This window comes from Euprymna scolopes, chromosome 12, assembly GCF_053919585.1.
Source record: "Euprymna scolopes isolate OS-2025 chromosome 12, ASM5391958v1, whole genome shotgun sequence".
Taxonomy (NCBI): domain Eukaryota; kingdom Metazoa; phylum Mollusca; class Cephalopoda; order Sepiida; family Sepiolidae; genus Euprymna; species Euprymna scolopes.
In genome coordinates this window covers 145,923,796-145,951,785 of record NC_136493.1, presented here as the reverse complement: position 1 = coordinate 145,951,785, position 27,990 = coordinate 145,923,796, and the positions used below count along the sequence as shown (strand labels likewise).

General features: G+C 34.0%; 1 protein-coding gene across 1 annotated transcript in view; it reads right to left on the bottom strand.

The window, feature by feature from the left end:
* LOC145291527 (uncharacterized) overlaps nucleotides 1–27,990 on the bottom strand; it is a 1,250,821-nt gene that overhangs the window by 626,949 nt on the left and 595,882 nt on the right. The window contains exons 60-63 of the mRNA XM_080137518.1: nucleotides 13,813–13,851; nucleotides 12,529–12,573; nucleotides 8,330–8,374; nucleotides 3,496–3,528 (exon numbers count right to left, since the gene is read on the bottom strand). Coding sequence (XP_079993644.1) covers nucleotides 3,496–3,528; nucleotides 8,330–8,374; nucleotides 12,529–12,573; nucleotides 13,813–13,851 — 162 coding nt within the window. The remainder of the gene's footprint in view (nucleotides 1–3,495; nucleotides 3,529–8,329; nucleotides 8,375–12,528; nucleotides 12,574–13,812; nucleotides 13,852–27,990) is intronic.

The following is a 27,990-nucleotide window of genomic DNA, read 5'->3' as shown; positions in this document are numbered from 1 at the left end:
AAAAAGATTTCAATTAGAATTAGAATGATCAGTTTGATTGAATATCATTGATCGTCATCATTAGTTTAGCATCAAGTTTACATGATTTCATGCATTGAACGGCTTTTAGGAGTTGATTTTCAAATCAACTTATTTCTCACCAGGCGTTTATATATCCCTTTTACTCTCAAGTCTATTCTTATCCATTCCTTCTATGTTTTCCGTAGACTTCCTCTGTGAACTGAACCTGCTACCTTAACTGTTCTACATTTACTAACTCTAATCCTAACCTGTCATGCATTCTTTCAACATGACCATACCATCAAAGTCTCCTGTTCGACACATATCTATCTGTATTCTCCAGATTTAATCTTCCTCTGAGGTTATCGGATCTAAACCTGTCTTTAAGACTTACATTACACATCCGTCATATCATTCTTAGATGGTTTTTCTACATGTAACACAACTACTTAACCACCACTGCTTTTATTTTGATACACCATCACATTGCTTCGACTTGTTCATTAGACTTTTCCTTTTGCCGGCAGTCGTAATGGTCTGCTGGTTTGTAGTGGCACCACCCTTTGCTCCAATTCTATCACCGACGTAACAAAACTTAACAATCTCAAAAGCTTGGCCATCCAGATATACTTTCTCAGCATCCGAGTTCTTATCCATCTCCATCGTCTTGCACTTGTTGTACTCAAATTGGTTATTCTTTATTGACCTATCAATAGTTCCGCTGCACTTTTTGTGGATCCAATGCTTTAAAGCACCACAAAATGTTCAGTTGCACCCGACTTCCTTTCCACAAACTAAGTCAGAGCGTGAAAAGAGGCTTGATGCAACTCAGTCTTTGTGGTACTTGTAAGCATTGGGTACACAAGAAATGCAGTAGAAATGCTTGTAGGTTGAGAGATGGTGAGTAAGATGTTTAGTTATCTTTCCGAGTTTATGTGGAGACAGAAATTTGGTAATGATTCTTTTGTCTCCATCTTCAACCATATATCGGAAAGCTACCCAGTTGTGTTGGTCAAGTCTCTTCCACATTCACTGCCTCTTCTCATCCCGCTTTGACATGATGCGACCGTAGAAAAGTCTGCCTAATTCTAAGGGAATATCACGGTTGTCTATGTGAAAACTCCAAGTGAGTACACATAATAATATAGAAGTAAAGAGAATTATTTTTAGTTATGAAAGAGGCATGTCTTAACAGATATGTTACAGTTTATTAATTTTTGAATTATGTGAAAGTAGAATGAATAGTCGTAGTTGTTGCAATCCAATGGTTTATGAGATTTCTATAGATGTATATGTGTATGTACATATATATATATATATATATATATATATATATATATATATATATATATATATATACGTGTGTGTGTGTATATATATATATATATATATATATATATATATATATATATATTTGAAAATAATTTCTGACGAGGACGCATCAGACCGTCTGAAACGTACGTAAACGATTTCAATGACTTAAAAACATTATTACAATGATCCAAACATAATTCTCAATGAAAAACCAAGACACGGAATAATAAAATAATGTTAAAAAATACACATTGTTGGTGACTACTCCCTTATTTAAATATATATATATATATATATATATATATATATATATATATATATGTGTTCCCCAAAACCTCTGGCTTTGATCGAAGGGGGGACTAAAACTTGCTGCTATGGTTTCAAATGATCTGAAATAACAGCAAGGGGAGACTTGATTCCAAATATTTCTCATATATATATATATATATATATATATATATATATATATATATATATATATATATATCCACTCTTTTTGAAATAGAGTACGATTATGAATATCTCCAGTATGAAACAATCTTTATACACTGTGAAATTTATGTATGAGAGTAAGAGGGGAGATACAACATATGAGATATATTTGGAATCAAGTCTCCTCTTGCTGTTATTTCAGATCATTTGAAATCATAGCAGCAAGTTTTAGTCTCCCCTTCCATCAAAACCAGATGTTGTGGGGAAATATCAGATGTTTTGTAATTCATATGCAAAACTAGAAAAATAAATGACTATGATTGAAACATTTTATGGCTGTAAAAACGTGCCAAAAATAGACTCTGGATGATGAATGATTCCCTTAATGTGCGACGTTAAGGGCAAATGTCACATAGCCCACTACACAATTCAAGCTGTTACCTTTCCAATCTGATCAATAGTTGCTGAGATTTGCAACTTATAAAATTGCCAAAAAAGGTATTATCTCTCTCTCTCTCTATATATATATATATATACTAGCAAAAGTACCCGTTGTTGACTGGGTTCAAAAACAGCCTACAGAAAATGGAATCTGATTTATGAAAGTATGATAGGTCATGAAAAGGAAGGGTTGTAAAGAGATAGCTTCGAATTTGGGGATATCAAAACCAAAGCAAAATATGATGAAAGTAAAAATAAAATAGATAAACCACATAATTTATTATACCATACCTGTTCACACTGAAACACTTATCACAATATTCTGTGGATCTATATTAAAAAAACCTTGTTAAACTTTGTGACATATTTTCATTCTATGGAGGTCAGGCGCGAACGAACACCCCATAATTTTATTATACCATATTCCTTCAAACTGAAACATAATTATCAAAGTATACTTACACAGATCGATATGAAAAGTCTTTATTAAAGTTTGTGCCTATTTCCATTCTATGGAGGCCAGGCGCGAACACAGACCCCACAATTTTATTATACCATCCCTATTTAAGTTAAAACATACTTATCAAAGTATTCTTATATACATCTATATCAAAAACACTTGTAAACTTTTTTTTTAATTTTTAAATTTTTTATTTCCATACTTTGTGGACCAGGCGTAAATGCAGACCCCACAATTTTAATGAAGCACCATTCTGCAGGATCAAAGATACCCATTCCTGTGTCTCGATACATCTTCTATCATTATATGTAATCAGTTTTTTAAAATAGTCAACCATATAGGAGCCTATTCGTGACCAGACACACACACACACACACACACTCAGCTTTATATTATATATATATATTTTGTGTACAGAAAGTTGTTAGATGAGACAAATCATTGGTACCGTCGGTTTCAAGTCCGACAATAAGGACCGTTTAAGGTATCCTTATCAAGCTCTCTTCAGCCAATATTTGTCTATTTTATATATATATATATATATATATATATATATATATATATATCGAAATGCTAATATCTTTGGTTCTATGCGACGAAACTACATGAAAATTTGCAGGCTTTTTGAAGATTATAATACTATTCTATGGTTATAATATTATGACAATTGGTAAAAAGAGAACCTATATTTTCAAACCAATAAAATATGCCCAAATTTGCCTACATTTGTATATATCGTGTCCTTCACACAAGCTTCAGTTTTGCTGCTTTGGTTGTCTCCCCTGTGGCCTTGCCGAGCCACTAATATATATATATATAGGGTTTTATGTAAAAGAAAGATTATTGACCTGATGTTGTTTTCTCTGTAGTTTCTGTCGTTTCTGAAATATAAAATAAATATATATTTGTTAATGCTAGAAATATAAAAATTAAATGTTTATTTTTTATTTTGACAAATCTTTCTAAGCCCAAAACAACAAAAAATGTCTTGAAAATATGTTTTGTTCAAAGGAAGGATAACGATTGAATAAAAATTAATTTATGTTTCTTCTTCTTCTTCTTCTTCTTCTTCTTCTTCTTCATTTAACTTCACTTTTCCTTTTTTCAGAGTCAGACGTTTTCTCACTCTTTAGTTCTGAATTCAACTCTGTGGGATCTTGTCTAATCACTTGTTTCCAAGTTTTCATTGGCTGGCCAAACTTCCTGCGATTTATTCCAGTTTCAAAGTAAGAAATGGTTTCTCTTAGTTCGACCAATGATTAAATAACTTTTATTGTTTCTGGTTCGTGTCTGTCCTCATTACAAGTGTATCTGTTGTTATTGTTATGGATATGTATTTTTAGTCATTTATATTTACTTTTTCTATCTTTATCTTTAATTAGTGCCATAATATATGATACAAGATGGACTTGCCAGTTCGCTATTGCTTCTCAAATTTCGTTACTTGAAACCAATATTTTAAATAATAAACATTCATAAGTTTCTTGCAAACACAAGATTAAAACTTTCGTATTTATTTTTTTATAAATAGATAGATATTAACATTTTGGTAATTTGGATAGAAATTTATTTATCTTTTATATAATACCATGAATGAAATCAGAAGAAAGAAAAAAAATCAATTTGCCTAAGCGATGGGGCGTGTGTTAGAATTTAATTGTTTAAAATCAAGTTAATCCTCCTAGAATCCAGAAAGGAATATTTAAACACAAATGTTAAACATTTTGGCTACAAAAGCAAAAGACTCATTGAATAAAAAAAAATTAATATGGCGTCGTTAATAGAAAACAGAAGAACGGAAGGGGAGAGAGAAAGTTGGCAAGATATCCAGCCACTCTCCTTTTTCTCTTCTCGTTTATGTCTGTAAAAATTCTAGTGAGCGATGTTAAAATAATAAAGCTTTTTTAATAAGTTATCTATTTTTAATAAATCACTTAATTACTATTAATATTAACGAAACTACTGCATATATATGTATAAAATAGGACAATAAAAATACATATGTATAACACAAAACATTAAATTATTATGAACTGTTTAAAAATAGTCATACAAATTAGGCATTCAAATAACTGTCTTTTGAATGTTTTATGAGTACAATACATAGTATTTCAAAATACTGCATTGTATGATTTATTTAAATACTAGTAACCTGCAGAAATGATGGATGAAAAAAAATAGCATTTGCTTGTTTCGATTATATTCATATTATCTTTCACATATTATTCTATTGTCATATTATGCTGATTAATATCTATTTTACCGTTATACCCAAATCTTTTTAAAGCTTCATTATAATATTGTTTATATATATATATATATATATATATATATATATATATATATTCTTTCATTTAATGAAAATTTTAAGATTCTTCTAGATATGTTAAGTATAGTATAGACTTATGATAATGTTTAAGTGTACTCAGTTACTCTTATTCACCCCCAAACAAGACATATGGCTACTTTGATGTAAGGAGTTACTATTTAGGACCATGTCTACAGGGATATTATATAAGGAGTCGAAGGTTTAATATTAAATCTAGGAAGCCAATTAATGTTATTATCTATTGCAATTTTGAGATTAAGTCTTCAGCATTTTTTACTTATTTTTGTAGAACTCTACCAGAACCATTAATTACAAACACCCTCCCTTATACAAACTACCTTTTAATATATCATTTAATGTCTTGTAATATATATAATCTTACCAAATCATCGAAGACCAAGTACTTGTGAGTTTGACAGTACTGCAAGGTCACTTCTTATTATTGTTACTGTCCAAGTCTTCAGTTTCCCCACTAGCATGTTTGCACCAACCATAGGAGAGGAAGGGGGAATAATCTTTTAAATGAGCTTTTCCTCAAGGTGCCAAGCTGCATGCTGAAACCAACTCAGATCACACTGGAGAAGAACAAGCAGCAAGGTCGGAGATTCAGTTTTGAACAGATTTTGAGTTGGAACCTGATCAATAAGAAGTATTTTAATGGAAATCGTTCCAAACAAGGCATGAAGCCATTTGATGTAAGGAAGTAAAAAAAATACTAGTTCAAGGTCGAAAACTAGCTAATGATAGAAGATATATAGATTCTGACCCAGAAAACAGCAATTCTTTCCCCCTTTTCAGAAATATTGTGCAAGAAATCTGATGACTAAAAGACTTTTCATTCTCCTTGATTCTTATGTAGTTTGAACAGTTTCCTATCACCCTTTTTGTAGAAGCGAAGGCAACCAGTCTTCCTTTCTTTAAAAAGGATAATTGAAAGCCATGTTCAAACTATAGGGAAATCAACACACCTCCATCCCATCAGATCTTCAACCCGTGGTGCATCCTTGAACAGCTTTGGACATACCAACAACCTTTGCTTTATTTACTTTGCAGTCACTTTTAATTGTTGATCGAGGCTCCATTTGGCATGTCATGCAAGCTGATGGCATGTCAGTGAAACTTCTTTGACTTGTCAATAGCTACTACCAGTTGCCATGGTGAAATGACTAATGTTTAAAGGTGAGGACTAGTGTTGGACAAGGAAGCGTCTCTTCTCCCACCCTTTTCAATTACCTGATACATTCTCAATAAAGCTTTTTAGGATTACGTGGGAGTTGCAGTTGGTTGGAATATAAGAATATCTGACCTAGCCTATGCAGATGACATTGTTCCATTAGGGACAACTAGTGATGAAGTACAAGATGCACTCAACTAAGTGCAAGCTGTGACTTGTAGTTTGAGAATGAGCACCAATACCTCAAAACCCAAGGTTACATCATCACTGATTAATCCAGACACTTGGAAGCTGCTCATCTTAGATGAGTCAACTTAGAAAATATGTAATCATTTGTCTACCTTGGTTCAACCATTGTATCATCTGAACAAGGGGTAGCTGAGTCTGCCTTTGTCTGTCTCAAGCAATGATTATGGTGTGAACAAAAAATCTCATCAGCTACCAAAGAGCATATCTATCAGATTATGGAATGAATGATCTTTCTTTATGGTTGCAAAACATGACCAGTGAGAGTAGTTTATCTCCATAGATTACAAAGTCCTTGACAATGATTGCGTTTTGATTCTACACAGCTGCTGAGTGAATTGGGCCATGGGTATAGCCAGTGTTGCATATATCTGAACATGTACCCTCATCTATAAACTGAAAGGAACAACATTGTATTGAGTGGAATGGACAAAAAACACAACAAAATATTGGAAAAAATATTAGAAAGAGCTATGGAATATGAAATCTAATTCAACTCTTGTGGGAAGGAAGAAATTATTTAATTATAACTTTTTCTTTACAAATTATTATCGAATAGATATTCAAATTAAAAAGTAAAAGCAAAATTAAAGAGAAGACCAATACAATTTTTGAAGTTGAAACTGCTTTGAAAATTGGTTAATTATTACGTTTTTCTTGAATAATTATCAAATAAATATTTAGGTATCAGAAATAAAGCCAAACTTTTAGCAATATTAAAAACAAAAAAGAGAACGAATACAAATTTTGAAGGCCAAACTGCTTTGAAAAAGACCATATTTGGCCTTAAAAAAAAATTACTTCATGTCACAAGGAGTAAAATCAGACTCTAGAAAGATTGAAAGCAATGAATGTTTATTTTCAGGTATTTGCAATTAATTTCAGTTATTTTTTTAGATAGGGCCGGGGATATTATGTGAGAAACCGTTGACCACATCTCTGTTGAATTTTGGTTAAAAAAATTTATCTTTATTTTTTCTTCAGAAGATTAGAAATCAGATCAAGTGTGTTTTGATGGAATTATAAATGTATTTTTATACATATTTAAGTAAACGAGGGAATCTGTTGACTGACTAAAAATCTTGCCCTCAATAAATGACACCAGATGTTTGATCTTTTGATCTGTTATAGGAATGGCGTTGGAAAAAATGCAGTAAAGTTATTTTATAGATTTGCAGGAACAATGCAGTTTTTGCTTATTAGAAAGGAAAATTCACCAAATTGAGGATCAATCAGATTATTCCTATGTTCGGCAGTACATGTTTCATGTTCGTCTGTGAAATGCAATATTATAGAACTACTATCCAGATGTTGTCAAGTCCAATATTTTCAAATTCTTCTTGAGGCATTCTCTTAAATAATAAAATTTTGTGTAGATTAAACCATCGTCTGCAATCCACAAAGTTTTTGTCTCACCATCCACCTCACACAAATGCATTAGCACTTATCCTTGAGTGGTTTTGAGGACTTGATGAGTGGTGACTCATTAGTAAAAGAAAAAAGCAACCATTGATTGCAGATTATTTTTGTTTTGCCAATTTAGAAATGGGGTCATTTTCTGTATAAGGAGAGAAAGCAGTTTTGCTTGACCAGCAGTACTTGATTAATTAAAGAAGCCATTAGTTCTAATTCATGGTGAATTTGGAACAAAAACTAAGGAAAGAAATCTTAACTATTTGAAACAGAAAAAATAAATGAAGGCATTTTACCATATTGAAGAACAAACCTGTTTTTTAAAACATTTTTTTATTTTAGAAAAATTTGGTTCAGTTAGTTTTCTGCATTTTTCTGTTTGTCACATAGCTTCATAAAAAATGTGAAATAAAAATGTAAAAAACCTTGAGAAAACACACAGAGAAACGGATATACTGACGAAGAAAAACATAAGTCTTTTCGAATAAACATTGTAAGTGAAGAAATAAGGATTACTGACCAGGTTGTGTAGTTAGGATTTTCACTGATGGAGTCCTTGAAATTTCTGGAATATGAAATATAGTATTGTGGTTAAAAGTAAAGAACCTTACCTCATGCATCGTGCGGCCAGTGTTAGGAAAGAAAAAAAAAGAAAGAGAAAATAAAAATGGCCGCCACCTGGTATTTATGGACTGATGATCACGTGATGTGAGGAGAGGGGGGAGGGGTATGCAAATGAGATGTGGTTGGGTCTCTATAAAAGAGCCGTCTTTATTTCGTACGTCAGTGTGGAAAGTGCAGTGAGAAGAGAACTGTAGGATTTTGGAGTTGGATTTTGGAGTTGAGTTCGAATTTAACGTCAAGCTATTTCGGCGCAGTGACAAAAATGGGTGACAGAGTAAGATTGAGCAGCGATATCCTGAGGCCATTTACTGGAGAAGCTGACGTGGTTGCGTGTCTTAACAAGCTGAAGTTGGTGGCAAGGCTGCAGAAGATCGAGGATGTAGCCATGTTAATACCTATGTATTTGGAAGGAAGTGCTCTAGCGGTCTATCTAGAAATGGGAGAGATGGATCAGGCCATTGCTGAGAGCATCGAAAACCGGTTAAAGACCGCATTTTCCGAGAGCACGTTTGAGGCTTACAACAAGCTCAAAAGAGTCACCTGGACTGGTAAGTCAGTGGACGTGTACGTGGCAGAGATAAGGCGACTAGCAGGATTGGCTGGATATGGGGGATGCAGCCTTGAGAAGACTGTAAAGCTGGCGCTTGTAACTGGTTTCCCTGATCGCATCTCCAGGGAACTGCAACGAATTACTGATATTGAAACCATAGAGGTGGAGGAGATTCTAAGGCATGCTAGAGTTTTGGCGAAACAGTCCGGTGAGCTGGGGGCGGTTGCGGCTGCTGTGGCAAGCAGAAAGGAGCAACCAGTGATGAAGCAAGGCCATGGATTTACCGGTAACTGCTTTCGATGTCAAGAACCACACCTGATGAGAGACTGTAGGGAGCCACGGCCAGACATTATCTGTTTTCGGTGTGGCCAAGTAGGGCACATTAGCAGAAATTGCCTTTCGCTTCCGGGAAAACGAGTAAAGGGGTGCTATTGCGCCAGTAGTCACCCCTTTTATACTGAACAGGCGTATGAGAGTTTGTTGCCACAGTTAGTGATCACTATCAATGGAAAGAGGGCTAGAGCTCTTGTTGATACTGGATGTACAACAACACTCATTACTATGAGTGTTGCCAACTCTTGGAATGGAACCAGCAACGTTAGAGCAGTGGATGGTAGAGAAGTGGAATGCTGTGGAGAGACCGATGCGGAGATTGTAGTAAGGAATATGCCATTGCGGCTAAGAATGATTGTGCTGGATAGACTGGTTGCAGGAATTGATGTGGTGCTGGGCCTGGACGCGATAGACCGACTGGGAGGAGCTATTATTGCTAAAGGCCAGGTGAAGTTTGGCAATCAGAGTGCACTGGGAATAACAGGAAGTGTAACCAGGGGTGATACCAACCAACCGTCGAAACCCCGACCGTGTCTGATTGAGAATGATGACTTTTGAGCCTGCTTCAATGGCGAAAAATGGATGGTAGAATGGCGATGGACCGCGGAGCCACCTGTATTGACGAATCGGGTCAGCTGCTACAAAAACACACTGAAAGGAGCTGCGGAGCCACAGTTTGAAAAAGAAGTTGAGAAATGGATAGATGACGGAATATTAGTGCCGTGGTCAGGGAAAGTTGAAGGAATTTTGCCACTCATGGCTGTGGTCCAACCTATTAAGAAGAAAGTTAGGCCAGTGTTGGATTTCTGTGAGCTGAACAAGTTTGTTGCTTGTCACACAAAAGCAGGAAAATTGATGTTTGGGCGAGGAAATGAGATCCCTGAAGCCAAGGTTGACTTAGTCAAGAGAGAGTTTTTCTCTATATGTGGAAAGCTGGTTGGCCACTACCCAATAGCTGGATGGCTGCGAACTGCGTGCAGTTTTATTAAAAGGCAGACTGGGACAGACAGTTCGGAAGATGCAGTTGATCAAGAAGTGCTCTGCATGATACAAGAAGTCATTGCAGAAGTGAAAAAAATGGACCCTGTGAGAGGAGAATGGCATGTAAAGGAGGGCCATGAAGGGGTGATATGGGCTGATGCTAGCAGTGTAGCATTAAGGGTATTATTGGAAATAGGAGAAGTGGCTGTTGAAGATGCTGCCTGGCTACACAAAAAGGATGATTGCGCCCATATCAATGTTGCGGAACTCGATGCTGTGATGAAAGGCATCAATCTGGCTCTAAAATGGGGGCTACAGATAGTGAACGTTAAAACAGACTTTGCAACAGTAGTGTCATGGATTAAATCGGAGCTATCTCATGATAAGCGGATCAAAACAAAAGGAGCAGCGGAGATGCTTATCAAGCGTAGACTTGGAGCACTGGGAGACTTGGTTCGAGAATGCGAACTAAAGGTAACTATTACCTTAGTTCCGTCACAAAAAAATAAAGTAGATGGGCTGACAAGAATCAAGAAAGCCTGGCTACACAAGGAAAAAGACGGGGCTTCAGCATGTTGTGCAGTAGAGAATTTAAAAGACCAGCATAACCTGCATCATTTTGGAAAGGAATGGACCCTTTACCTGGCAAGAAAAGTAAACCCGCACATCACAATGCAAGACATCCAAAAGGTAGTGGAACAATGTAGGGAATGCCAATCAATCGACCCTGCACCGGCTAGACATGAAAAAGGGGAACTGCGTGTTGAAGAGAATTGGCAGAGATTGGCCATTGACATCACACATTATCAACATGAACCACATGTAACTATGATTGATTGTGGGCCTGGGAGAGTAGCGATATGGTGGAAAATCAAGAATGAAACAGCAGAAGAGGTAAAGAGAGTTGTCGTGGAGGTTTTTATGGAAAGGGGGCCAGTAGAAGAGGTGTTGGTGGATAATGGTACGTCTTTCCGCTCGGAAGTTTTTAGAGACTTATGTGCAAAGTGGAATGTGGGGCTATATTTTAGAGCTGCATACCGTCCAAATGGAAATGGAATTATAGAGAAGCACCATCGCACTATAAAAGCTGTGGCATCAAGAAGCCAGATTTCGCCCCAAGAAGCAGTTTTTTGGTACAATATGATGCCGAAGTCTGGTCAAGACGAAAATTCAGTGCCACACTGGTCTATTTTCTCTTATGAATGGTGACATCCATTGGCTGTAACACAGAGAGAAGAACAGGCCTGCGTGGACATCGCAGTTGGTGAAGAGGTGTGGGTGAAACCACCCAATTCTCGTTGCACGACTTGCTGGGGAAAAGGTACAGTGACTGAAGTACTCTCCAAAAACAAGGTAGCGATTAACGGAATGCCTCGTCACATTTTAGATATACAGAGAGTCTCCTTGCTATCAGAGGAAGGAGATTGATGCTGATGTTGAAGTGTCAGAAGAAGAGTCTCTTCGGCGATCGCGCCGGGAAAGAAGATGCCCAGCATGGATGGCGGACTATTATACTAATTATTGATCTTAGAGATCAAGGGGGCGTGTGGTTAAAAGTAAAGAACCTTACCTCATGCATCGTGCGGCCAGTGTTAGGAAAGAAAAAAAAAAAAGAAAATAAAAATGGCCACCACCTGGTGTTCATGGACTGATGATCACGTGATGTGAGGAGAGGGGGGAGGGGTATGCAAATGAGATGTGGTTGGGTCCCTCTATAAAACAGCCGTCTTCTTTATTTTGGGCATCAGTGTGGAAAGTGCAGAGAGAAGAGAACAGTTGGATTTTGGAGTTGAGTTCAAATTTAACGTTGATTGCAGATTATTGTTGTTTTGCCAATTAAGAAATGGGGTCATTTTCTGTATAAGGAGAGAAAGCAGTTTTGCTTGACCAGCAGCACTTGATTAATTAAAGAAGCCATTAGTTCTAATTCATGGTGAATTTGGAACAAAAACTAAGGAAAGAAATCTTAACTATTCGAAACAGAAAAAATAAATGAAGGCATTTTACCATATTGAAGAACAAACCTGTTTTTTAAAACATTTTTTTATTTTAGAAAAATTTGGTTCAGTTCGTTTTCTGCATTTTTCTGTTTGTCACATAGCTTCATAAAAAATGTGAAATAAAAATGTAAGAAACCTTGAGAAAACACACAGAGAAACGGATATACTGACGAAGAAAAACATAAGTCTTTTTGAATAAACATTGTAAGTGAAGAAATAAGGATTACTGACCAGGTTGTGTAGTTAGGATTTTCACTGATGGAGTCCTTGAAATTTCTGGAATATGAAATATAGTATTTTGTTAATATAAGAGGATTGATGAGAGTTTGTAGGTTAGTTGATGTAGAACAGTTCAGATAGAAGGTCAAGTTCACAGGAGAAGGGAAAAGAAGCGATTAAAATGGACTTGTGGGGAGAGAGATAAACATGGAAAGGAATAAGTTACTTTAGAAATCAATTTATTAAAGTTTCCTAATGCATGTAAAGCCGAATGATATGATAAGAAATACTATGAAGATAAATCTTTTTCTGTATTTTGTAAGCAATAGCCTCGAAATAGTGTGTGTGTGTGTGTGTGTTCTGAGAAACAGAGAGGAAATGGTACATGCAGAAATAAAATTAGCTGTTTTCAATTAGCAAATATTTTAACCAACAAAAAGTAAACCTGGCAACATTGTTATGGATGCCATTGACAACCAAAAGGAGCTGACTAGTCTCTTGTAAAATGAAAACGTGGAATGTTAGAATTTATGTCTGATTTACAAATAAGTATTTTAACTATAAAGCCACCATTTATATGGAGTATTGTTCCCAAATCAGGACTGATGCACTAATGACATGCCCCTCTCTCTCTCTCTCTCTCTCTCTCTCTCTCTCTCTCTCTCTCTCTCTCTTGAGGAGAGTGCAAAAACAAAAAGGTTTTAATCTAATAGGCCATGCATTATCTGACTAGTTCAAGCCCCCTGTATTTGTATATAAAAAAAATTAATGTATTTTTATTTACTTTCTCTTCAGAAGATTAGACACCAGATCAAGTGTGGTTTGATAGCAGTAGATATGTATTTCTATATATATTCTAAGTAAATGAGGATATCTGTTGACTGACTGAAAATCTGACCCTCAATAAATGACTCCAGATGTTTGATCTTTTGATCTGTTATAGCAATGGCGTTGCACAAAATGCAGTTAAGTCATTTTATAGATTTGCAAGAAAAATGCAGTTTTTGCCTTTTAGAAAGCTAAATCATTCAATTAGGGGTCAACCAGATTATTTCTATGCTTAGCAGCACGTGTCATGATCGTCTGTAAAATGCAATGCTCTAGAGCTATTTCCCAGTTGTTACCAAGTTCAATATTTTCAAATTCTTTTTGCACTGTTTCAATTTTGTATAGATTATATGATCATTTGCAATCCTCACAGTTTTTGTCTTGTCATACATTTCACACGAACACACAGATGGAGGAAAACATGTCTTTTCTGATAAACATTGTAATGAAGAAAAAAGGATTACTGACCAGCTATTGAAGTTGGAATTATTGGAGGTCTTGAAAGTTCTGAAATATGAAATATAATAAATTTGTTAGGATAAGGGAGAATGGATGAGAGTTCTTGGGTTAGTAGTTATAGAACAGTAGAGGTTCAATTCAGGGTAAGGGCAAGCAAAACAGGAAAAAATGATAAAAATGGATCCGTAGGAAGAAAGATAAATGATGACCTGGAGAGAGAGATGGGTTACTTTGAAAGCCGTCTAATGTATTATAGCATATAACATGGGTGTTAAGCAGAACACGCTATCACCTTCGTTTTGTTAGATAAGAAATACTATGAAGATAATCAGTGTTTTTCTTCTTTTTTTGCATGCAGTAACCTCCAAGTAATATAAATAATAGATATGATTTACAAATAAGTATCTGAACTAAAAAGCTATAATTTTCTTGTGCATGAAGTACTGGTGTCAAGTTTGGATTGATGCAGCAACGACTACTTACTTCCTCCTATAATGCCCGAAAATGTTTCTAAACACTGTCTGCCAAGCTCTGGCCCCAGTCACATTGACACAATGTTGTGCCTATACTTGTTTTACAAGCACTTGTACAAAATGTGCTCCAGTGAACTTACTGCACTCATAACTCCTTCATGAAAATACCTCCAATATTCCTAACTAGCCACAACATCTTACTCCTACATTGTAAAGCTCCCTATATAAGGAAAATTTATCAAATAAACGGCGAGAACTCATACAATCCTGCCTTAAACCTAACTAGATAAATTAAAGTTAATAATAATCAGTATCTATTAGCTTTCATGAGAAAAAAAAAAAAAATAAATAAAAATAAATGCAAATAAATAAATTTAAAAAAGTTACAAGGGGGTAAATAACAAGAACTAGGATCTTATAGAATCATGCAAATAGAAATGATATGCACCCCCCCCTCTTCAAGCATCCGATAGAAATTCATAAAATATTATTAAACAAATATTTAATGAGTAATTGCTTTTGCTTAGCACATATTGAACAATTATAAAATATAAATTGAATTACAGTCTAACGAAATTACAAATAGTATAGATCAAAAACATGCGGTTATATTTATAAAAAGTTTCCATAAATTTAGCAAGCATTTAAATAAATGTGTGTGTGTATGTGTGAGTGTGCGCGCAGGGTGTACATGTATAAATGTATTTGAGTTACAAATATATCTAAAATACAAAGGAACTAACTATTAAAATTTCCAATTGAATTACTCCCCTTGGACTGGGCCGCGTAACTAATTGCATAGAGACCTGTCCTCTTAGATACAAAATAATTTCTACTTGAGTATCTATAAACTTAAAGTATATTGATTTATTTGATATACAATTATGCTTTTAGATATCGAAATATATATATATATATACTCTCCAGAATGAAATTATCTAACAATCAACTGGTATTATCAACTGTGATTATTGGTCTTACAAAATATTATTGGCAGTAACATTCTATAAGTACTATCCCATCTAAATAAAACTTGCTCAATATACAAGATCGAGCAAATAAATCAAATTTTAGTCATTCAATAAAATTAAAAATTTATGACGTGAAATGTTTGAATTTCAAATCAAAAGATTTTTATTATTCTATCTAAGACAAAGAATACATTTGAAATATTTTAATTCCTTATCCTATAGGATTTCGATCTCTACCATCTATTCAGAATAGAAAATATTAGCAAATAATTTTGATGGTTTACACCTTATTTGCTTTTATTTATTTATTTATTCTTTTATTATTTTATTTATTTTTATTTATTTACCCATTTCATTTTTTAAACTTTTCTTTTTTCATTTTTCATATCAGTTCAGTTTCTCTTCATTTCATTTGCTTAGCCCGTCTACAGAAAGCGGTTTATTTTATTTTATGTACAATTTGAAGTTATTTTGGAGTGGGATTTGAAGCTTATGTTCTATAATTATATGAAAATATTAAATATATAAAATTATATGTTTATTAATAAACAGATCCACCGGACCTATATGATAATTTATTTACCGGACTCATTGTATAAATAAAGAAAATTTCCAGTAAAATGCGTACTTCGGACTATTATTTTGTGATATTGATTACTCAAAATACAGATTTAATCACATTACCTTACTGCTATCAAAGACATTCACTTAGGATTTTACCATGCAATTTGGATGTGAATTTCTATATCCTTTTCATTAACTTCCCTTACTCTATGATATTTAAATACTTAAAAAAAAAACTTGTAATTGTGATTTTTCGTGTTTCACTGAATTTAGCAAATAAGGTGTAAACCATTAAAATTATTCGCTAATATTTTCTATTCTGAAGAGATGGTAGACATCGAAATCCTATAGGATAAAAAGTTATAATATTTCAAATGTCTTTGTCTTACATAGAATAATAATAATTATTATTATTATTATTATTATTATTATTATTATTATAATAATAATAATAATAATAATATAAGTTATAATATTTCAAATGTCTTTATCTTGCATAGAATAATAAAAATCTTTTGATTTGAAATTTAACGTCATAAATTTTTAATTTTATTGAATGATTGAAATTTGAGATATGTACATATATTCTTGAAAAATGATTTCTGCCTTAACAGAAAAATATTCAACGTTTTTGAACTGAATAAACGCTTTAAAATAAGTTGAACCACTAACAACTTAACCAGCTAGGTAGAAAACGAACACTTAGAAAATCGATTATACATTTTTTAAAACAAGAGTAATTAACTAAAAATATTCTTAAAAAATATTAAGGATGGTAGTCTCTTTTAAAAACAATATCTCCTTCAAGAATGGTCCTAAAATGTGCATATGCATTTTTGGTACCACGCTATTTGTAAATAGTGTTTTCATGTGCAATTCAAGTTTTCACAATATCTGTTTTTTATTCAATTGTAATTTTTTATCCAATTGTAAGGTGGAAGCATAGAATAGATACAAAACACCCTCTCCTCCCCATGTTAAGAATGACTTTCAAAATAATACAATTATTATTTTAGCACGGTACCAAAAATATATTAGTACCTAAAATTTTACTTTGCAATGTTTTTATTTTTAAATCATAAATAAAACACATAAAATCTTTTTTAAACTTAATCCTGCTTTATTTTTTATTTGTTAAATTAAATTATAATCACATCCTTACATTTGAAATAATAGTGTGATTAAATGCTACCTATTGTTCATTTCAAAATGTAAACAAACTTCTGGTCAAATTAATCGATACCGGTGTTGAACGTAAAGAGTCCCTTTTTAAGGATTATATTGTTCGACTAGTATTTTCAAGTTTTACGATATCTTTTTGTTCATTAAATTGTTAGGTGGAAGTACAGAATAGTTATTTACAAACAGCTGGGCAACACAAGCAGCTTTGATTAAAACAAAAAGATAGCATCAATAGTTCTAACAAGTAATCAGTTAGTACGCATAGTTGCAGCCGGCAGCTATTGTGAAAAGGTAGTATTAACAGCGTGTTTTGACAGAAAGCTTAGTATAAATAGTTACAGTGGAAAAACCTTAATAACCAAATATGTAAAGTATATTTTTCTTTTTTAAATCGATATTATATCAAAATGTATAAAATAATATTTCAAATAAGTCAGAATAACATGAGCATTATTATTATCACTATTCCAAAGAAAGTCATTAAATATTTGGTGAAGAAATTTAAAATTTGTTTTTTATGCTATACCTACAGCTTCATTACATTTCCTCGCTCCTCCCTCTCTCTCTCTCTCTCTCTCTCTCTCTCTCTCTCTCTCTCTCTCTCTCTCTCTCTCTCTCTCCAGCTGTAAAAATCAATGTGCAAGCGATAAGGAAAAAAGCGAAGGAGAGGGGAAATTCTTATGGATTTAGCTGAATTAAAAATCACTTTATTGGAACTTATGCTTTTATTTTACCGGGCGAGAATATTTTCTTTGTAATGGTCACAAAATAGAATGTTATAATTGAAAACTGATCCCTGACGAAAAGTCATAAAAATGTTTTTTTTTTTTTTTCATTGTTTTTTAAATCTGAAAGTTTGTAATCCATGAGATTAGCGTGAAAAAAGTGGAATTTTCACAATTTCCACTTTTTTCCTGGTGTTAAAGATGTTAAAAATTGTGCTGGGACTCTTGGTGCTACAGCAACCTCCCTATGTTAATAACGGCTTTCGAGTTTATTTAAAATTAGTGGAGGTACCCGGCGTTGCCTGGGTGTTTGAAGGTGTGTGTGGTTTTGGGTAAATCAAAACTCCGGGGGGGGGGGAATAAAAAAAAAAAGCTTTGGTAGATAAGTATGAGGATCGAACCCGAACCCTTGAGGCAAAGTTGGAAATTAAAGTGTGAAAAAAAAAAGTGCGACGTTAACCATTGGGCCACCGCGAAATACTAACGGAAACACGTTTGAATTTATTTAAATATTTAGAATTAGCAGGTGCACATTTTAATGACTTAATGAGGTCAACTTTGACTGCGGCGTAGTATTTCATTTACTGCAGGAACACTTTTTTTTTCCCCCCAAGAAAGGGACCAGCTCCCCATAAAAAGGGGATTGCCAAAATTGAATAGCAATTGTCTGATATAAGGAAAATATTTCTACATTGATCAAATCTGATTGCTTTCGGACAAATACCGCCAGAATTAGTACCGCTTTTATTATAAGAAAAAGCCTAATCCACATGCGGCGAGCGAAAAATGTTGAATATTTATCTTTTCGAAGTCGAGCAAATTAAATAGACAGGCGATCTCCGTTGTTAACTCGTAGATATTATGATTTATATGTGATATAAAAAGTTTTAAGAAGTTGTGAGCCGACCGACTGCTTCTCAGAAAAAAAACCTTTCTTGGACATACACAAAAAGCAAACATACACACATTTTCGCTTTTATATATATAGATGATTTTTATTATTATGATATAGTGAGAATGAAAAGTGTAGCATCAATAATTCTAGCAAGCAGTCAGTCTGAAGCTGTTAGAAATAAAGAGTAGTAATAATAGTAATAGTTCCAGCTGACAGTTATTACATGTTATGTTAGTATGAATAGTTGCCCGGTTGGAAAACTCTTAAGAATCGATTTTGTAAAAAAAGATATTTTTTTTAAATCGATATTATATCAAATTATATAAAATAATATCTGAAATGAAACAGAAGAACATGGAGATTATTATTATCACTATTCCAAAGGAATTCATTAAATATTTGGCGAGGAAATTTGTTTTTTCATGCAGTACATACGGCTTCATTACTCAATAGTTTGCAAGTAACATTTTGTCTCACTGAGCGGTTACTTGCTTGACTAATTTTATTATTTCATGCTAGGCGTGGATTTGCCTGAGCGTAAAATATGCTTAATTATGATATTTTAATTTGGCCAGATTTCGTATATATTATTATAGAGTGATGATTTCAATGGTTTAAAAAAAGTATTTAGGTGCCATCAGCTAAAATCGAATCGGAAGCTGTAGCATTCAAAACGTTACCACTGTGCCAACGTAACACGCATATGAAATGATAAAAAATTAAAAATAAACTAAGATGAATGTACAAAATGTTTAACAATTTTTAAAATTTTGACCCTCAAAAAAACAATTTTAACTAAAAACCCTTAAAATAATAGCCTGTAAAAAATGTAATCATTTGCGGTCCCTAGTGCCACTCTGCGACTTTTAGTTTGGGAGTTGGAAAATATGGAGACAGACAGACCAACTGACAGACAGACAGACAGACAGACATAAAGCCGTTTATATATTAGGTTTTAACAAGTCATTGAAATAATCTTTTGAAATAGTTTTAACGCATTTCGGATGTTCTCATGTTTTTTAAACCGTCCTCTTTAGAAAGTTTGTAAAATATTCAAAATGTAAAATACTTAAAATAAGTTTTGCTAACCATTTTGATAGATGTTTCTTAGAGGTGGGAAGATTTCTAAATGTTTTCATGAATGTATTTCTCCTCTTCCTTTGTTTATTAGGGTCAGTACATGGCCACTGAATGTTGTTGCTCTTTGCTTTTTTACTTTTTTTACTTTTCTTTATTTTTCTTCTTCTTACTTGTGTGAAAGTGTGAGGTGCATTGGTGTTTGGTTGTATAAGTGTGTCTGTGTGCGTGTTTATGAAAATTTCAAATGGCACTAACGATGACCAAATGCAAATGAGATTTGTTTTGAAAGAAAAAAAAAATCTCGTCTCACAATTTTCAATTAATTACAAAACATTAGATAAAATATTTAGAAAGATTTACTCTTGTAATATACGCTCCCCTCAATATATGCACCCCTCCCAAGAGTATTTTTACAGTCATTTGAATATTTTTTAAAAAACATTGAATTTTTAATTAAATCATAAGAAATTTTAAGTCTCAAAATCAAAATCCGGAATTTAGAACAGAATCGGTAATTGTATCGGAATCCGGAAAAATGATAGTCATGCCATCATGAATATATAAATATATATATATATATATATATATATATTAAGAATAAAATTGCACGGAATCGATGTTACTGCATGTTTATATATATATATATATATATATATATATATATATATATATATATATATATATATATATATATTAGTAGGTTTCCTGGCATTGCCCAGTCGTAAAATGCGCTTAAATATGATATTTTGATTAATGCAGATTTTTTATTTATTATTATATTACATCGGACTCAATATATAGTAATGATGTAAAAAGTTTTTAAAAAATGACTCCTGCGCCACCACTGAGAATCAAAACCGAAACGTTTAGCTTACAATTTATTTCCTTTGACGTTAATGCCTGAGCTATGAAAACATGTTTGCTGCAAGACTAAAAATTAAAACATGAACTAATAGCTATTACATTATGCATGCATATTCCTTATGTTGTTGTTGGGAAATTCCATTTTTTTTTTAATTTTCACACTTTTGAATCGATAACCCTGGCTAAAACCCATATATATAAATTTTTGCATGGATTCGAATACCCTATATATGAAGTTTAATCCGTGTAGATCAAAAACTGACTGAGGAGTTTGGTAGGCAAAATCTTTTAAACAAATATATATACGCATACATAAATATATATAGAAAGAGGTTTATGTTTACTATAAACTTTTTACGCAAATATGACGTAAGTATAAATCATTTAGAATATCAGCATGAATGTAATTACACGTAATAGTTAACTAAAGATGATCATACCATAAGAAAACGAAAAAAACTAATAGGGAATTAATTAAAATGAATGTTTAAAAGAATATGCAAATTAGCTAGATCTTTTGCAGATAAATGCAATTCCACGACCCATATATAACAAAGTTGTATTTTCTTTTTAAATAAATAGAAAAAAAGGGTTTTAAATATGAATATCAATACACAAAAAAAAAATTATAGGTGTATAGATTATATATATATTTTTACAATCTTACTTGTGTCAATGCAGGTTGGTAAAAGTATCGTGAAAATTTCTGTATGTTAATTTGTGTTTAATCTTAATTCAAATGTAAATGAATAATCTGAAGCACTTCAATTTGAAGCCATTCGTCTTCTCAAACACCCCAGGGGTTATCTCCACAAGTGAAACTGCTGGTCAATTACACAACAGTCTCCAAGTAATGATGGTCTGTTCAACCCTACTGAATTCTTTGGATTGATCTAAGTTGATTATGGCTTATGGGTCGACTTTTGTAATAATTAAACATATCACGTGCAAATTATTTTGAATGATTTTATTTTTCACTGAACAAGTTTGTTCATGGCTAATCAAACCAACCAAAAAATCTGCAGACGATTGGTTAAAATCTTAGCAAAGTTTGTTACTTTTTATTTAACACTAGCGGGGATACCCGGCGTTGCCCGGGTGTTTGGAGGTGCGTGTGCTGTTAAATAAAAAAGAAACCGAGGGGGGGGGGTAAAAGTTGGTAGGATCGAACCCGAAGCCCTGAGGCAAAGTTTGAAAATAAAATCGGCCAGCCAGAATGAGATACTGAAAGATGTTTGAATTTATTTAAGTAAGAACCAAATTGACAGGTGCGCACACGGAAGTCGTTGAGCGTTACGACGATGTAGGTTTGTTTGTTATAAACGAAGTAAAAAAAGAAAACAATGTTAAAACTTAAGCGGGGGGGGGGGGGTGATTAAAACATCGAAAAAAAACACAAAAAAAACTAACGTAAGGCAAATGAACGATGAAAACAGAAAAACGAACACGTGAAAAATGGCTTAAATAAGCCTGTTTCGATATTAAAATTTAAAAAAATCGGTGGGTACCCAGGTGTTTTTGGGTGTGTGGTCGGGGGTGGATAAGCGAAGTAAAAAAAAAACCCAGAAAAACGAACGTTACGTGAAAAATGGCTTAAATAACACTGGTTCAATATTTAAATTTAAAAAATCGAAAAAAAAAAGACATCTCACACCACGATTCGAACCCAAAACGTTTAGATAATGAACCAACGGTCTAACCAACTGAGCTACGCGATGTACATGAAATTTAGTCAGCTTTTCACCTATTTAAAGTAAATTAGGTCATGACGTCATCTGGCGCATGCATAGACCGTTTTTGTTGACCCCCCCCCTGTCGAAAATTGTTGATTTTGGAGTAGAAAAAACTGAATGTTTTTGGCCAATTTTTCGATATTTCTCGAGCGAAGGATTGAGCTTCAATACATTTTCGCTTTTATATAGATAGACTAGCAGGGGTACCCGGCGTTGCCCGGGTGTTTGTAGGTGTGTGTGGTGTTAAATAAAAAAGAACCCGGGAGGGGGGGGTAGGCTCGAACCGGAAGCCCTGAGGCAAAGTTTGAAAATAAAATCAGCCAGCTAGAATGAGTTAGTGAAAGATGTTTGAATTTATTTAAGAACCAAATTAACAGGTGCGCGGCCGGAAGTCGTCGACCGTTACGATGACGACATAGGTTTGTTTGTTATAAGTGAAGTAAAAAAAGAAAACAACCTTAAAACTTAAGCGGGAAAAAAAACACAAAAAAAACTAACATAAGGCAAACGAACGATGAAAACAGAAAAACGAACACGTGAAAAATGGCTTAAATAAGCCTGTTACAATATTAAAATTTAAAAAATCGGTGGGTACCCGGGTGTTTTTGGGTGTGTGGTCGGGGGTGGATAAGCAAAGTAAAAAAAAAAAAACAGAAAAACGAACGTTAAATAACACTGGTTCAATATTTGAATTTAAAAAATTGAAAAAAAAAAAAAAATCTCACACTACACGATTCGAACCCAAAACGTTTAGATAATGAACGAAGGCCTTAACCAACTGAGCTAACGCGACGTACATGAAATTTGTTCGGTTTTTCAACTATTTCAAGTAAATCAGGTCACGACATCATCTGACGCATGCGTAGAATCGGTCATTGTCACGTGAGGACCGTTTGTGTTTACCCCCCCCCCCCCCCGTCGAAAATTGTCGATTTCGGGGTGAAAAAGTTAACGTTTTTGGCAAATTTTTCGATATTTTTCGAGCAAAGGATGGAGCTTCGATGGGATACCGAGTTTGTGAATTTTCGTCTCGTCTGTCGAAAGTTTTCAGCAGACATCCAAACATACATACATACATTTTCGCTTTTATATATATAGACTAGCGGGGGGGGGTATCCGGCAATGCCCAGGTGTCTTGAGGTAAATCCAAACTCCGGGGGGGGGGGGGGGGTTAAATAATAAAATAAATGTTTTGGTAGGTGAGTATGAGAATCGAACCCGTACCCTTGAGTTGGAAATTAATGTGTGAAAAAAAAAACCTGCTATGTTAACCATTGACCCACGGCGACAACAGACCATGTTAAGCAGGTTATTTAACTATAAAAAGAGGCGTGCGCAATAAAAGTTAACTCTGCTGATTCCATTTGACCTAATTAAGAAGGTCAAATAGAAGTCACACAGCGTTTGGGTTTGTTTACCCAAATTTAACTGTTTCTTTCCCCAACAGATGTTGGGGAGGGGTGTCTGATCAAAGCTGATTGCTTCCGGACGTTTTTCCCGGCGCAATGCCGCGAACACGTCCGTTTGAGTTTAGTTTCACTGTATTTATACTAAAAAGCCCAATCAACACGCGAGAAGCCAAAATAGCAATAATTTTGTAAAAATCGACGTAGATAAATCTATACGCTTTTCTAATTCCTAGATATTATTATATAGGACCTATATACACAGTTTTAAGTGATAGTAACGACTCCAGGAGCATGTGCGAAAGAAGCCTTTTGAAGACATACACGAAATGGTCACACACATTTTGCCTTTTATATATATAGACTAGCGGGGGGTACCCGGCGTTGCGCGGGACCGTATACACAATGAAAAAATTGAATTTGGTTTTGTAATATATTTATTATTCTTATGAGAGAGGAATTTTCTATGTTTATTGTTTATGTATCATTTGCTATTTCGAGCAAAAGAATATTTTACCTACATAAGACGGGTATTACACATGAAATAATTGTATCTTACCTAGGGTAGGTAATTTACAGCATGTATATGCAAGGACAGGTAATATGCAACACATTTATCTCATCAAATTCCAAGCGATGCCAGGTATTTTGCTAATAGATATTCTCATCTATTTATTCAATCCCGGGCAATGCTGGGTGTTTTGCTACTATATATCTCAATCAATCTCATGAAATCCTGGGTGACGCAAGGTATTCTGTTAGTATATATTTCAATCAATCTAGTTCAATCCAAGGAAACGCCAAGTATTCTGCTAGTATATATTTACATCTATCTCATTACATCCCAGGTGACTATGTATTCTGCTTGCATACATTTGCATGTATCTCATTGAATTCAGGGTGACTCCTGGTAATCTGTTAGTATATATGTTGACGTATCTCGTTGAATCCCATAATTCTTGGATTGTTACACATTTCAACATGTTAATGCACATTATCGCTCACCTGTCTAAAATAATAACTTTAAGACATCGTATTGGTTGGTTTTTCATTACAAACACATCATCCAAATAACTCACATTTCATCATTTTTCATAATTTTTTGATATGTTACTAATTTCAACAACCATGTCACATGATTTAACTTAATTATTGCCTCCACTCTTACTAAAATAAAAACATTGATACATAGGCTATGGTATGTTACGAATTTCTGCTATCATTTTTCATGAGTAAATCCATATTATCGCCCTACACTCAAGGGAGGTCACTTGCATATTGTAACAATGATTGTATATTAATCTAATGGATTTCGACAATGAAGCTACATCCAAGGGAGGTCACTTGCATATTATAACAATGATTGTATATTAATCTAATGGAATCTGATAATGAAGCTACATTTAAGGGAGGTCACTTGCATATTGTAACATATATACTGCGCAAGCACCTTCTAATTTTTTCACATCGGACTTATACTGCACAAGCACCTTCTAAATTTTTCAAATTGGACCTATACTGCACAAGCAACATAACTTTTTCAAATTGAACCTATACTGCAAAAGCACCGTCTAAATTTTTCAAATCAGACCTATACTGCACAAGCACCTTCAAAATTGTCAAATGGGACCTTTACTGCACAAGCACCTTAAAAATTGTCAAATCGGCCTATAATCCACAAACACATTCAAAATTGTCAAATCGGACCTATAATGCACAAGCACCATCAAATATTTTCAAATTGGACCTATACTGCACAAGCACATTCAATATTGTCGAATCAAACTTATACTTCACCTATACCATACAATCACAGGCGACACTTGGTATTCTGCTAGTACACATCCACCTATGTCATACAATCCCGGGCGACACCGAGATCACTTGCATATTATAGCAATGATTGTATATTAATCTAATGGAATTCGACAATGAATCTATACCCAAGGGAGGTCACTTGCATATTATAATGATTGTATTATTCTAATAGAATTTGACAATGAAGCTACATCCATGGGAGGTAACTTACATATTATACCAATTATTTTATATTAATCTAATTGTATTCGACAATGAAGCTACATCCAAAGGAGGTCACTTACATATTATGAGAATGACTATATATATTAATCTAAAGGTATTCAACAATGAAGTTACATCCAAGGGAGGTCAATTACATATTATGACAATGATTGTATATTATTCTAATGGTATTCAACAATGAAGCTACACCCAAGGGAGGTCACTTACATGTTATGACAATGATTGTATATTAATTTAATGGAAATCGACAATAAGACTACATCCAAGGTAGTTCACTTGCATATTATAACAATGATTATATATTAATCTAATGGAATTCGACAATGAATCTACATCAAAGGGAGGTAACTTGCATATTACCCCAATGGTTGTATATTAATCTAATGGTATTCCATAATGACGCTAAATCAAAGGAAGGTAAGTTGAATATTATCACAATGATTGTATATTAATCTAATGGTATTTGACAATGAAGCTACATCCAAGGGAGGTCACTTGCATATAAAAAACAATGATTGTATATAAAACTAAATGAATTCGACAATGAAGCTATACTCAAGGCAGGTCACTTATATATTGTAACAATGATTGTATATTAATCTAATGGAATTCAACAATGAAGCTACACTCAAGGGAGGTCACTTGCATATTGTAACAATTATTGTATATTAATATAAAGGAATCCGACAAGGAAGCTACACCCAAGGGAGGAAACTGCATATTTTAACAATGATTGTATAGTAATCTAATTATAACTGATAATGAAGCTACATCCAAGGGAGGTCACTTGCATATTGTAACATATATACTGTGCAAGCACCTTCTAATTTTTTCAAATTGGGCCTATAATGCACAAGCACTTTATAAATTTTTCAACTTGGACCTAAACTGCACAAGCACCGTCTAAATTTTTCAAATCAGACCTATACTGCACAAGCACTTTCAAAATTGCCGAATGGGATCTATACTGCACAAGCACCTTCAAAATTGTCAAATCAGACCTATAATGCACAAGCACCATCAAAATTTTCAAATCGGACCTATACTGCACAAGCACCTTCAAAATTGTCGAATTGGACCTATAATGCACAAGCACCTTCAAAATTTTCACATCAGGCATATACTGCACAAGCACCTTCTAAATTTTTCAAATTGGACCTATACTGCACAAGCACCTTAAAAATTGTCAAATCGGCCTATAATCCACAAACACCTTCAAAATTGTAAAATCGGACGTATAATGCACAAGCACCATCAAAATTTTTCAAATCGAACCTATACTGCAGAAGCACCCTCAAAATTGTCGAATCGGACCAATACTTCACCTATATCATACAATCACAGGCGACACTTGGTATTCTGCTAGTACACATCCACCTATGTCATACAATCCCGGGCGACGCCGGTTGTTCTGCTAGTGCATATACACCTACTTTATCCAATCCTGGGCTATGCCGGGTATTTTGCTAGTACACATATGAAGCTACACTCAAAGAAGGTCACTTGCATATTATAACAATGATTGTATATTAATATAATGGAATTCGACAATGAAGCTGCATCCAAGGGAGGTCACTTGCATATTATAACAATGAGTGTATATTAATCTAATGAATCTGATAATGAAGCTACATCCAAGGGAGGTCACTTGCATATTGTAACATATATACTGCGCAAGCACCTTCTAAATTTTTCACATCGGACCTATAATGCACAAGCACCTAATTTTTCAAATTGGACCTATACTGCACAAGCACTTTATGAATTATTCAACTTGGACCTAAACTGCACAAGCACCTTTTAAATTTTTCACATCAGACCTATACTGCACAAGCACCTTCAAAATTGTCGAATGGGACCTATACTGCACAAGCACCTTCTAAATTTTTCAAATTGGACCTATACTGCACAAGCCCCTTCAAAATTGTCAAATGGGACCTATACTGCACAAGCCCCTTCAAAATTGTCAAATGAGACCTATACTGCATAAGCACCTTCAAAATTGTCAAATCGGCCTATAATCCACAAACACCTTCAAAATTGTCAAATCGGGCCTATAATGCACAAGCACCATCAAAATTTTTCAAATCGGACCTATACTGCAGAAGCACCCTCAAAATTGTCGAATCAGACCTATACTTCACCTATATCATACAATCACAGCCGACACTTGGTATTCTTCTAGTACACATCCACCTATGTCATACAATCCCAGGCCATGCCGGGTAATCAGCTAGTATATATGTCATGC